The sequence below is a fragment of the Myxine glutinosa genome, chromosome 5 (genome assembly GCF_964187855.1).
Source record: "Myxine glutinosa chromosome 5, kmMyxGlut1.1, whole genome shotgun sequence".
Taxonomy (NCBI): domain Eukaryota; kingdom Metazoa; phylum Chordata; class Myxini; order Myxiniformes; family Myxinidae; genus Myxine; species Myxine glutinosa.
The window spans coordinates 42,469,412-42,483,568 of NC_136265.1; the positions used below are offsets into that span (position 1 = coordinate 42,469,412).

At 42.5% G+C, this 14,157-nt stretch overlaps 1 protein-coding gene across 8 annotated transcripts in view; it reads left to right on the top strand.

The window, feature by feature from the left end:
• Positions 1-14,157, top strand: part of LOC137427622 (carnitine O-palmitoyltransferase 1, liver isoform) — a 125,572-nt gene that overhangs the window by 45,598 nt on the left and 65,817 nt on the right. For all 8 annotated transcript variants that reach the window (XM_068117228.2, XM_068117230.2, XM_068117232.2 and 5 more), the window contains exons 2-6: positions 3,144-3,264; positions 7,518-7,654; positions 8,751-8,922; positions 9,168-9,269; positions 11,645-11,782. In XM_068117228.2, coding sequence (XP_067973329.2) covers positions 3,166-3,264; positions 7,518-7,654; positions 8,751-8,922; positions 9,168-9,269; positions 11,645-11,782 — 648 coding nt within the window. In that variant the 5' untranslated portion in view covers positions 3,144-3,165. The remainder of the gene's footprint in view (positions 1-3,143; positions 3,265-7,517; positions 7,655-8,750; positions 8,923-9,167; positions 9,270-11,644; positions 11,783-14,157) is intronic.

The following is a 14,157-nucleotide window of genomic DNA, read 5'->3' on the forward strand; positions in this document are numbered from 1 at the left end:
ACATTGACATAAGTATTCAGACCCTTTGCTATGACACTTGAAATTTAGCTAAGGTCCCTCCCATTTCTCTTGATCATCTTTGAGATGTTTCTTCACCTTGATTGGAGTCCACCTGTGGTAAATTCAATGGATTGGACATGATTTGGAAAGGCACACACCTGTCTATATAAGGTCTCACAGCTGACAATGCATATCGGAGCAAAAACCAAGCCATGAGGTCGAAGGAACTGCCTGCAGAGCTCAGAGACAGGATTGTACCGAGGCACAGATCTGGGGAAGAATACAAAAAAATTTCTGCTGCATTGAAGGTTCCCAAGAGCACAGTGGCCTCCATAATTCTTAAATAGAAGAAGTTTGGAACAACCAGGACTCTTCCTAGAGCTGGCCACCCGGCCAAACTGAGCAATCGGGGGAGAAGGGCCTTGGTAATAGGGATCAAATCCCTTGGTAATAGGGAAGGTCGGGGATCAAATCGCCTCTAGACGACTCAAAGATGAGGGCACTACCTCTTGAGCTATTGTGTCATCCCATTATGGTTCGTATGTGATTCTCCAGCAGAGGGCCTCAGGGTAACACAGTTTGGTCCATAACAGAGGGAAGTACACTCAAGCAACTACATGTAAAATGAATCGTTTCCACATTTTATTTGCTGCGACACTTGATTGTTTTAAAATTACCTGAACCATCGTTTGTGTGTCTAGTTAAAATGGTCTGTGTGTTCACGTAGGTTTGAACAACTTTTGTAACCAGGGACTGGTTATAGCGAAGTTGTCCTGTTCTTTTGTCAACATAGAATGACATGGAAGTGACATCCCAGACACGGCCACAGCTACAGTACCTCTGCCACCGAAAGTGGACGGAGGTTATGTTTTCAACTATGTATATTTGTTTATTTGGCCAAATTATTTTTTGACAGCTATGTTAATCACTCCGATGTGTGTGTGTGTGTGTGTGTGTGTGTGTGTGTGTGTGTGTGTGTGTGTGTGTGTGTGTGTGTGTGTGTGTGTGTGTGTGTGTGTGTGTGTGTGTGTGTGTTTTTGTGTTTGTCTGTCCGCTCACTTATACTTGCTTACAGGTCACAATTTTAAACTGATCTTCACGAAACTTCACCAAATGACAAATTTCGTTGGTGGTCCGACAGAATCCTATTGTTTTTGAGGTCAAAAGGTCAACATAGGCCAAAGGTCGACAACTTTTTCAAATTTCCAAAATCCTCAATGTTCATCCGATTGACTTGAAATTTGAATCGGATTTACATATCAGCTAACTGAATTCAACCACCAACTATTTTTGAGATCAACATAGACCAAAAGGTCAACATAGGCCAAAAGGTCAACATGGGCCAAAAGGTCAACATAGGCCAAATTTCTAAAATTGTCAATTTTCATCCAATTAACTTAAACTTTGAAGACGATTTGCATATCAGGTCACTGAATTCAACCACTAATTATTTGTGAGGTCAAAGGATGCTCTACCGAGTGCCATTCTACTTTGTTGTCTTTTGCCATGTGTCGCTCTATGAGTGATTTTTCATCTGCCTGTTTGTCTGTGAGCACGACATCTCAAAATGTTATGAACGGATTCGGACGAAATTTGGTGGACAGGATTGGGTGTGCGACGAGGACGAATTTATTAGATTTTGGTGAAGATCTGAATATGGATTCGGATACGCTAATTATTTAATTTTTAATTGCGGATGCGGATCCGAAAGTTCTTTAAATTCCCAAGTGATTCTTCACCATTAAGAGACGGGGCCAAAAACCTAAGGTCATAGCATGATATTTCAAAAGGTTGTTGACGACTTATGACAAAACGAGGTGGATGAATTAGTCAGGTGACAAGAACAAGCCAATTAGATTTTGGGTCAGGACCGGGTGCATGTCTGGCCTATCAGTGGGACACAAAACGTAAATGGTTCAGCCTGGCGGAGGTATGTACTCTACCGAGTGCCGTTCTTGTTGAATGTGTTTACTTATTTATCTTTATTCATGGTTTGCCTTTTGTCTCGGGATTCTCTGTTTTTGTCGTCCTGTGCGTCTTTTCCATAAACGGTTATTCTTTAACGACACGCTTCGCTTGATACTCCACATTATCTCGTGTACGTACCCAAACGGTTTTGGTCTGCTTTGGTTAATTTCTGGTGGAGAAAAATCTATTAAACTTTCACTTTACGAGACCGGTGGGATATTGGATTCCAACAGGGGGAAGCTATGCGGCTTGCGGCCCACTCGGCCTTTAATTCGACCATTTGCAAAGCCCATTTCTTCAGCTGAACGGAGTTGGTGACCTGAGGTTGGAGTATATACTGTATATATAATAGTGTGACTCGGCGCGCTCCGCACGCCTCACCACACGTCGTTTCAGAGGGAGAGGCATCTTCCGGTGTCTTTTGGGTCTTCATGGTGTTTTGGGTCTTCAGGGCAATTTGGGTCTTCAGGGCCTTTAAGGATATTTTGGGTCTTTTGGGGTGTTTTGGGTCTTCAGGGTAATTGGTGTCTTCAGGGTCTTAAGGGTCTTTTGGTTCCTCTGGGGTCTTCGGGGTGTTTTGGGTCTTGGGGGTCTTTTTGATCCTCTGGGCCTTTGAGGGTATTTTGGGTTTTTGGAGTATGTGGGATCTTTTGGGTCTTCAGTGTCTTCTGGGTCTTTTGTTTCCTCTAGGTATTTTTGGGTCTTCGGGGTGTTTTGTGTCTTCGGAGACATTTGTGTCTTCGGGGTCTTTTGGAGCCTCAGGGCCTTCAAGGGTATTTTGGGTCTTTGGGTCTTCTGGGGTCGTCAAAGATCTGAGGGGTCTCAGCAATCTAAATGTAATGAAGAGTTTGTGGACTGTGTTTTGGGTGTTAATTTTTGATTGAGGACCAACCTCCTTGAGGGAAGACCGAGTACCCTAGTACTCATTTCGCCGACCTCGGAAGAATGACAGGCTGAGTCAACTCCGCCTGGTATTAATTCAACACCTGAACGGGATTCAAACTCAGGACCTTAGGATCCCAAGCCCGCCGCCATAACCATTAGGCCAACACCATGTATAGGTTCAAGTGCATTGTTCATCATACCATTCAAGTCACACCTTTAACTTGTGCTGAACACTGTTTAAGGAAATAACTATAGTTACTAATTAAAACTACTTCCTGTCCTCATCCCAGGCCGTAAGCTGCAGTATCGACTATGTTGGGGACATGGCCTGATTCTGGCATCCCAGCTCTCATGTTTTCACTTATTTCTTCGGCCTTCCACTTCCTGCAATTAAAACTCAGACACATCAAGGTGAGTTCTTCCAAATTTGTGTGGTACGGTATTTAACCTCACTCAATATTCACCAATGCCATACCATGATGTGAAAGCCCAGAAGAGAGACGATGACCATGTAATCATGTATGCTGCAAGGTCAGATGTGCACACACAATACTGGGAAATGATTTAGTGTTTACTCATAACATAACATTATACTATTTAAAAACAAGACCGGAAGTCTAACAGCAGCGTAGCCGGGCTTGTAAAATATTATAAACCACAAACACGTATTATTAGCTTTTCAAACAGTTGCTAATGCTGTTTATAACATTAAACAAAGAAATTTGGAGGAATTCCGACATCTATGAGGTAAGTTTTATTTGCAGAACTGAGCTAAGATCTACTGTAATCTATGTACCCCACAAGGATTTGAGGTGTGCTCGTTTACCAAGTAGCTAGCTAGCGCTTGCCAAGCCAGCCATTCCTTAACGGTTTTGAATAGAGTGCTTGCTCAAATGTTTAAACCACTTGGCGATCTCGCCACAAGAAATTTGGTAAATGAACACACACCCAATGTTCTTGAGACCCGACCATAGATCGACTGTAATCTATACATATATCGACCATAGAATATACCCCAAAGAGGAATGACCCTTCCTGCAGCTCCCGTAGTGAGCGGGTGTAGGCGTACTAGTAAATTAAAATGTCAATCGGTGGAGTCAGCCGTCGTAATGACATCATAGACGTAATGACGTAACGGACACAAAACGGCAGCTTCTTTAATATGTAGAAGATGATATATTTTAACTTCCAGTACGTTTGCAGTCACTATGAAGGGATTAGTGTTACGATTAGATTTACTATAATATTAACGTTACGTTATCATTATTTCGAAAATGATATTACTATCAAAAACTGAAGCTAATACCTTACTTCCCCAGTTATTAATATTAGTACTGAACACCGCTTATCACTGATCATGAACGATACGTACATTGTCCTGAAACAACTTGCCTTTGCCTCTTGGAAGGATAATCCAACTGAAGGAAATCTCGGTTCCTTTCACAAAGCTCGGCACAAGTGTGTGTCTACCCTCAGGAGAGCCAGGAAGCACTATCTCTCCACTCTCAAGACCGAACTCTCAAACCTGTCTCCTTCCTCCAAATCCTGGTGGCGTCTGGTCAAATCCGTTTCTGGTGTTTGTTCCCCCTCCATCCCCTCCCTTACCTCAAACGGCTACACAGCCGACACCGCATGTGACAAAGCCTAATGCCTCAAATCTGTGTTTGCCTCAAAATCCTGTCCCCAACTCATCTCTCCACACCTTACCCAGTCGAACCCAGCTGCCCCTGGACTCTGTGTCCTTCTCTCCTGACAAGGTGGATAGGTTTCTGTCAAACCTCGACTCATATTCTGCAACTGGACCAGACGGCATCAGCCGGTCCTAAAATCCTGCTCTGCCGCTCCATTTCACCCTCTCTCTGTTCTCTTCGCCCTCTCTTTTGCTCAAGGTCATCTGCCATAATCTTGAAAATCAGCCAACATCACCGCTTTACACAAAAAATGTGCAAAAACAGATCCTTGCAACGACAGACCAATCAGCCTGCTCCCAATAATCAGCAAGGTCATGGAATCGATCATCGCTCCTGACATCAAATCCTTCCTCTTCTCCAATGGCTTGATCTCGGATCACCAATTTGGATTCATTATGGAGCCACCTATGACATCATCATTAACATATTTTATTCCCCTTGGAGAGTTCTTTAAAATGAGCCATATCTCAATTTTTTCTATGCAGCGCTTCCAGAGATATAAAGGGGCAAAGTTTTTCAGTTTTTCCAAGATGGCGGCCAAACCACGTGCCCGATGACGTCATCATATATTTTTTTTTTTAGGACATTAGTTGGCTTGCACCAAGTCCTTCTCAAGACTGAGCAGGGTAAGTATTCTATGAATACCATCTAGTTGTCATGAGTGATCGAGGCAGCAGCAGTCTGTTTCCTATACACCATCCAGGTTCAATTTTTCATCTGGTTGAAAAAATGTATAATTTTCTCTTTGGTTTTCGATTGATTTGATTCAGCTTTTACTTAATTTTTTTTTTTTCTCTCCGAGGTGCGTTTCCGTATTTCATGGTAGCACAGACAGACAGATACCATGGGTCTATCGTTTATGTGTATGTGTATATATGTATGTGTGTGTATGTATGTGTGTGTGTATGTATGTATATATGCATATATATATATATATATGTATATATGCATATATATATATATATATATATCTATATATATATATATATATATATATATATATATATATATATATATATTATATATATATATATATATATATATATATATATATATACACAGACTTGGCATTTAATATGGAATATTTTTTTTTTCTTGACTTGGGTTTACTTTCTGAACTCGGTATATCAATCTGGTGAGTTTATTTTATGCTTCGGTGATTCCTTTGTTAAAACAACCATGTCATTGATTGTCTGTCGCAGCAAGAAGTCAACAACAGGATTATATCACAGGTGGTGTGACAAAATGTACAGATAGGTACATTTGACGATTGGCTTCACAATCGGGTATGTAAGGGTTGTTGCATTCTGCATTAGGGGAAAACAACTGCTGAACGTCTACAAAAGTTATTGCCGCTTCCTCTGGAGATGGTCCGTCAACTCGACAATGCTGTTTGTCATACAGTGGTGGCTTTACGAAATTCCAGCATGAAACAGTGTGCTATTGCTCGGCAGTATGGCATCACTCAAGGTCAGGTGTCAAAGATCCCGAAACGAAATGCTCAGAGGGGTGTCCCCACTCCAATATCGAGGCCAGGACGTCCCCGCAGAACCACAAGGAGGGATGATCGCCAGCTGCACCGGTTAGTCCACAATGGCCGTACCAAGTCAGCTAATCGGCTTAGGGCTGAGTGGCAGCAACTGACAAATGTGCCTGTATCCAGAAAGCTAGTGAACCAACGACTGGTTCAAACAGGCTATGGTGCCAGGCGTCCCCTGAGAAAGCCACACCTGACAAGACAACACCGCCAGCGCCGATTGCAGTGGGCCAGAGAGCACCGTCAATGGCAGCCAGGACACTGGAATCACGTGATCGTCAGTAACGAGTCTTCATTTCTGGTCTATCGTCAAGATGGCCATGTCCGAGTGCGCAGACAAGTGCATGAAGCCCACAACGAAGATTGTATAGTGCCAAGAGTCCAAGCTGGAGGTGGTGGGGTGACCGTTTGGGCTGCTTTTCATGCAGGGGGCAAAACTGACCTGGTTGTTCTGAATGGAAACCTGAACCAGTTCAAGTACAGGGCTATTCTGGAAGAAACATTGCTTCCATTTGCTCGTGCAGCCTTTCGAGGAAACGTTGTCTTCCAAGATAACAATGCATGGCCTCATCGTGCTCGCATGATGCAACACTTTCTTGCTGACTGTGGTGTAGAGCATATGGAGTGGCCTGCCATGTCCCCGGATATGAATCCGATAGAGAACTTGTGGGCAGAATTAACGCATCAAATCGACAACTTGGACCAGCAGCCTACCTCTGTGCGTGAATTGCAGCAGGTTATTGTCACTGCATGGCAAGAGATTCCTGTCCAAACCTCGGCAAATCTCGTGAACAGCATTCCTCAACGTGTACGTGCTCTCCTGAATGCTCGTGGGGGTTGCACGACGTACTGAACTGTAATTTTACTGTCCGTAATCCCAGTCGTAATTTAACTTTTGTTGTTGTTAAAAAAAAATTTGGCTAATGTGCAAAATAAAGAGATGCTTCTGGAAAACGTACAGAAGTGTAACACAGTACTGTCCGTGAATTGAGTTCAATATCAGTTTACATCACTTTCAAGGATCAATTTATTTGCTTTGAAATGTCAAATGTGGTTTTTGTTTCTTTTAAAGGTCACATTAACAAAATCTAGAATAATTTCAACATAATTCCAATGAACTTTTGGTTCTAAGTCAACTTGAAAAGTAAGTTCACCCCCACAAAAAAAATAATCCATATTAAATGCCAAGTCTGTATATATATATATATATATATATATATATATATATATATATGAATGATAGGAAAGGTCCCACCTAATCACCCAATATGATGGAGTCACAGAAGAGTGTTTAAAACAGTGGCCGACTCCATTTGCGAACAATGAATCTTATACGAATTGTACCAATACAAAACCATTGCATGATGATGATGACTTCAGGTTTCTGTCATATTACTATTGTTACCTTCAGCCGTATGATCCACTGTACTTCTCAGCACCTTTCGTTAGCCAGTGTCACCCCCAATCGCTTGCTGTGGCTGGCCATGACATTCCTCGTATTCCGGGCCTTGTGTGCTGGTGTGGATATTACAATGGGTGCACTGCCTCGTCTGTGCAACATACTTCCATTCAGGTAACTCCACTCCATCCCTCCACAACACATCGGGTGAGCTAAAATAAAATATCGATGAGTGGACCAGCAAAGCTAAAACATACATTGAGATAAACTTCATTATAACCAAAATCTGACGATACTAAAGCGCCCATCATTTAACCTCATCTTTTGTTGGTTTCAATATTGTGTGTATACGAAGATAACTTCCCTTAAAAGTAATTAATCTACGCAAATTACTAGGCTTCTATCAACAAAAGTCAGTGAAATTTGAACCACCTTTGCATTAAATATTTTATGGATCCTCTATTTCACAGTTTTGTCCCCCATATCAATGCCCAAGGTGATGTGAGTAACATCGGTATAATGGTGGAAGATCGACCGGATGTCTTAGAAAGCATCTCAAAGTAACCTATAAGCAGCCAGTTGGTTTTCATAGAATACTTACCCCGCGTAGTCTTGAGAAGGACTTGGTGCGAATTGGTGCGACTTGGTCTTCAGTGAGCTGATATGAAAATACTGTTCAAATTTCAAAACAATCAGATGAAAATTTACAATTTTAGAAATTTCTGCCTATGTTGACCTTTTGGCCTATGTTGACCTTTTTGCCGATGTTGACCTCAAAAATAGTTTTGTGGTTGAATTCAGTGACCTGATATGAAAATCCTGTTCAAATTTCAAGTGAATCGGATGAAAATTGACAATTTTAGAAATTTTGGCCTATGTTGACCTTTTGGTCTATGCTGACCTTTTTACCGATGTTGATCTAAAAAATATTTGGTGGTTGAATTCCGTGACCTGATATGCGAATCGTCTTCAAATTCCAAGTCGATCGGATGAAAATTGACAATTTTAGAAATCTGGCCGAAGCTGACCTTTTGGCCGAAGTTTACCTCAAAAGGGTATCCGCTATATGAAATGGTCATGTAACATTTGGTAAAGTTTAAATTTCCTCCGCTGAACGGTTTTCAATGTACGCTGTTAACAAAGTGCAGGCACCTGCGTACGCTACCGATCGCTTAACCCCGATTTCTGCTTTGCGAGCGCAGGGTTAAAATGAAGAACGGATGATGATACTGAGCTCTGTGTTTTCTCTGCATCACCCAAAACCCCGCAGATTTTGGCTTTCTCATCGCAGTCGCACTCTCATTGTCGGAGTGGTCTTGTCAACTGCTTTTTCGATGTTCCTCTCTCTCACCTCTCACCTCTTGCTTTGCTTGCTGCTGCGATGGAGAGGCTGGAGCATCAAGACATCCTACTGGACCCCAAGCCTCACTCTTGCCTGGATGGTGATCCTTTGATTACTATGTTCAAGGGGTTGCTGTGTGTGCTAGGATGTGTGTTAGAGTTATGGTTGCTTTTTGTAGGAGAGTTAGGGGACTATAGGCTTTGTTCATTTGGAAACTACATTTTATCTTCGGCCAGTTGATTATATTTCTGAGCTGCCGATTACAAGACACCATTTGGTCGTCTTTGGTCATTCCCTCAGGCTTGGTTGTAGGTTTTAAAAATGAACCATGATGTCTTTCCTTAGAGTGCTGTAAGAGTTCTTTGCGGACCTTTTCGCAAGGCGAGGGCTCTCCAAATTTGTTTGCCTTCCCCACCTGTACCCTCACTCCAGAGCACACTTTCCCAGGTGAGAGAAATCTTCTCTTTTATTCCCATGAGTTTACTTTTTTTCATCCATTACCTTTGCCTTTAATTTCCTCATTCAGTCTGTTGCCTCGTTTTTATTGCAGGTGGACGGACTGCCCTTTTTCTCAGATGCGATGTATGGTCTTCCTATCGGGATTAATGTACCTGAGAACTCGAAATGACAAAAAAAAAAAAAACTAGAACTAGAAAACATCTGAAAATGCAAAGCCCGTCCGCATCCGTTTGTTTTCAGACTTCTTCTTCTTCTTCCATATGCTCAAAATAACGAAAATAGTTTTTTTTTAATTTATGATTTTATGCAGCCTTGACCTTTTGATCTCAAAAAACAATGGGCTTCTAGCTTTTGATTGGTGAACCAATTCAGTCACCCAATATGCAAATTCTGGGAGAGTAGTGAGAGTGGGAGTCTGGAGGAGTGGTGAAAGGAGGTGGGACGAGGGACCCGAGCAATGCCGGGTACCTTTACTAGTATTTCATTTTTTTATTTTTTATTTAAACCTTTATTAACTAAACTGGACTACCGTCCAGTTGAGTTCATCACATACTGAACCCTCCGGCGTCCGTCGTCCGTTAACTTTTCGACGTTAACACTCCAGCGTCCACAAATATCAACCGATTCTGATCAAACTTGACAGGCAGCATCCTTACCCCAAGGACCAGGTTGGTATTACATTTCAGCCCGATCCGTTGAAAAATGGCGGACTTAGGCGACCATTTTGTTTTTGGTCATGAAAACGACGTTAACTCTCCAGCGTCCACAAATATTAACAGATTTTGATCAAACTTAGAATGTTTAACCCTTACCACACAAGGTAGGTTGCTATTGCATTCCAACCCGATCCGTCACAAAATGGCCGCCATAGGCCGCCATGTTGTTTTCAGCTCCAAAACGACGTTAAGACTTTAACGTCCACAAATATTTATGCATTTTGATCAAACTTGGTGTGTGAAGTTGTCCAGTCAGTTCAGTTGAGTTCTGCTTCCCTGGAAGCTCTAGTTTTTATATAAAATGAAATGTTCTTTGATACAAATTTCTTAAAATCACCCAGGAACGTTTCTAATGGATATATTTAATCTCAACGATTTGATTTAGGCTAGAACACGTGATCCGGATGTAGGCCTCTATGCTACAGGCACACTAGGGCTGAGATGGAAAACTTGTTTATTACTCTGACACATTCGACTGCGGTGATTGAACGGATTTTGTCAATTTATTGCTGTTTTCAGATCATCTACGGATTGTGGCCTTCCTCGGTAGACATAGTCCATATAACCATCTAACCCTAAACTCGGTTGTAAATCTTCTTCCAGGGTTTCCTTCTCATTTAGATTTCGACTGAAAACGATTTTTCTTTAGTTCTTCACTGTATGTTGAAAAGACGTCGCTATACCTTGACTAAATCTAAATCTGTTGATGATACACAAACTCCACTTTGCGCACCTGCAAAAAGTAAGAGGTCATCATTAGTAGGCCTATGGAGGAGGTTTTTAGAGGTAAGGTCGGTACCGGTTTTTTTTAGCTCACCTGGAACGAAGTTCAGGGGGGCTTATGCGATGGCGCGTTGTCCATCCATCAGTCCGTAAACACTTGAAACTTCTTCTCCGAAACCGCTGATGGGATTGTGACCAAATTTGGCATAAATTATATTTGTTGTGTTGTGACAAAATTTGTTCACGGCATTAAAATAAGGATCGAGGTCTAAGGGGGTTCACCTGAGTCAAAGTGGGTCCAGGTTTGACCCCCAAAATAGGAATTTGCTTTTTCCTCTGAAACTACACACACTATTTCGATGAAACTTCAACACAACCTTCACCACCCGTGGTGTACCGAAGTTTGTTCACAGCATCAAAAAAATCTGCCCCTTTGGGGGTCTATGGGGGGTTGCCCCCCATCAGCGGTTTCGGAGAAGTTTCAAGTGTTTACGGGCTGATGGATGGACGGACAGACTGACGGACTTTCGGACAACACGCCATCGCATAAGCTCCCCTGAACTTCGTTCCAGGTGAGCTAAAAATTGGGGTCTTAGGAGGTATTTTTTTTATTCCCCAAAATATTATTTATTCCCCAATATAGGTATCTTTTTGTTTGTTTGTTTAAAGTCTTATGATAATGTTCCTATGATTCTACATGCTGCCCTGTCTTCTAGCAACCATTGAAATTGGTTTAAAATACCCTTAGTCAGTGCAGTATACCGTTTATTCTACCAGGTGAGCGCAAGGGGTTTTTCCCCTATGTTTGTGTTCACCCTGTACCGGGTGCCATCAATAATTTATGGTGACCACATGGTAATGAAATTTCGTTATCGAATAACTCCGCTGAGACTACACTGAACTCTGTTTCCTCCACACCCCAAGTATGAGTCGCACGTCCGTGCCATCGGTGGTGCCGACGAGATGAAGAGGGTGCAGAACCTCTGTAGAACCTTCCAGAAAAAACCTGGACGCACCCTTCAGCTGTTCCTGCAGCTGAAATCTTTCGTCTGTGAAAACTATGTGAGTCAAAAACAATTGTATATTAATAATATTACGATAACGCGACAAATGTCTGCAAAGAAAGTCGCTCAGGACAAAAGAAACAAAAACATCAACTTCATTCGAGTAAATTGTTATGTAGGGTCAGTCACAAAAATGTACCCAATTATAATTGTTTGTTACATCTGCTATTTTCTACGCAAGACATTATAATTTATATGACAACTTTATTTCACAAATGTTCTCTAAATCCTGCACACTTGTGGATACGTATAGAATAGTTTCTCCCTACAGACTGTAGTGTTTCACATGAGACTCTGGGAATCGTTAGAGCATCTTCGAGTTCAGGAATGTTTATTGGGTTCTCTTTGATAACATTTTCCTTAACAAATCCCCACAGGAAAAAAAAATCGAATAGTGAGAGGTCAGGAGATGTTTAGGGGCCAAGGAAATGCAGATCGGTGTGAAATTAATCTGCCAGGAAAGTGATTGTTGAGCCACTGCATGGACAAGTGAGCTGAATGTGCAGATGCTCCGTCCTGTTGAAACCATCTAGGAGTAGGAGAGTCCGCTGCTGCCTTGCGGGTCAAGTTTTAAAACCAAAGGCTAAGGCTTTTTGAAATATGTGGCTTTTGCTTAGACACAGCTTGGAAGAAGCAAACCACTTCCGTAGGTGCCAATAAACCAATTGTGATCAGAGATCCAAGAGATATAGCTGGAGTTCCGGATGATGAGCCCCAACCTCCCTCACCCAGGTTTGAAATTCATCCCAGATCCACTTTTCTGAAATTCCAACTTCTTTGCTGGAAGTCCTAGCAGTGTCCATATGTTTTATACCTCTACCACCGCACCCCCCCCCCTTCCCATGCCGCCTCCCCACAAGCCCTCTCCCACCCCCACGCCTCCTCCCCCCAAGCCCTCTCCCTCCCACAGTTCTCTCGATGTCCCTGCTCTCAAATGTTGTGTTTGTGTCCTTCGCCCTCTCTCCCCATCTTGTCTACCGCTCCCCTTATTTTGTGTTTTATGTGTCGGTTTGTGTCGGTTTGACTTTTTGTGTTATTAATGTCAGCTCTTTCACGAGTCTTGATGTTGTAACCAAAAAAAAGAAAGAAAAAAAAAAAAAGCATCCAAATGGCTACTGGGGGAGAGTACAGTGTTTTGATGAGTGTAACTGTCCGTCATGACAGGACTGAATCAAACCCGCAAGAAAATCTGAACAAAATGGACCTCATCTGATTGGGAACGTCAAAATCAGATTGACTGTATTCTAATGAATGGAGGATGCAGAAATGGTGTGTAATTTGCCAATACTCTACCAGGCATAGCTTGGGGGACAGATCATGAACTTCTTGTGGCAAAACTCGGAGTCAAATTGAGAAAGGTGAAAAAATCAAAAACTCTTGACCAGATATGACCTTGAAAACTTATCTAATGTAGAACCTCACTCTGTAGAGAGCATACCTCCACAAGACTGAGCAGTTCACGTTTTGTAGCTCAGTGATAGGCCAGATCTGCATGATGATCTTTACCAAAATCGAAACAATTCAGCCTTGTCACACACACACAACCTGTCCACGAAGCTTCGTTCGAGTCCGTCCACAACTTTTTGAGATATCCTTTTTGAGTTGACGAATTCTACAGACTCCTCTCCGGCCTTGCTCCCCCAGCTCTCTCTGTGCTCTGTCCCCCAAATATTCCTACAGGTCGCACAAAATCTGCCAGCAACCCTCTTATGGTTAAACTGCCAAAATCTAGGCTCTCTGCTCACCTTCACCCTTTAATTCCCCTTTTTTCCCACCTCTGGAACAAACTCCCTCACTCCCTTCAATCCCACTCCTCCCTCCAGGTCTTTAAAACAGCTGTTCACCACCATCTCTTATCTCCCCCCATCCAAAACCCTTGATCTTTTTACCCCCGCTAATTTCACCCCAGATCCAATTTTTTGAAATTCCAACTTCTTTCTTGGAAGTCCTTGCAGTGCCCATATGTTTTATGCATCTCCCACCTCCCCCCAAGCCCTCTCCTTCCCACAGATCTCTCGATGTCCCTGCTCTCAAATGTTGTGTTTGTGTCCTTCCCCCTCTCTCCCCATCTTGTCTACCGCTCCCCTTATTATATGTTTTATGTATCGGTTTGACTTTTTGTGTGATTAATGTTAGCTCTTTCACGAGCCTCGATCTTGTATACAACAACAACAAAAAAAATCCTGCTCACAGACAAACAAACAGGGATGAAAACATAACCTCGGGCCACCATCTATATATATAAAGTAGAGTTGGCCTCTGTGTCTGTATCCTGATCTATCTACGATCTCTAAGATCTCGAGAACCCGTGGACGGATTTGCGAGCGGAAAGTACTGTTCGACTCGGGATGGTCCCAGGAATGTCACGGAGAC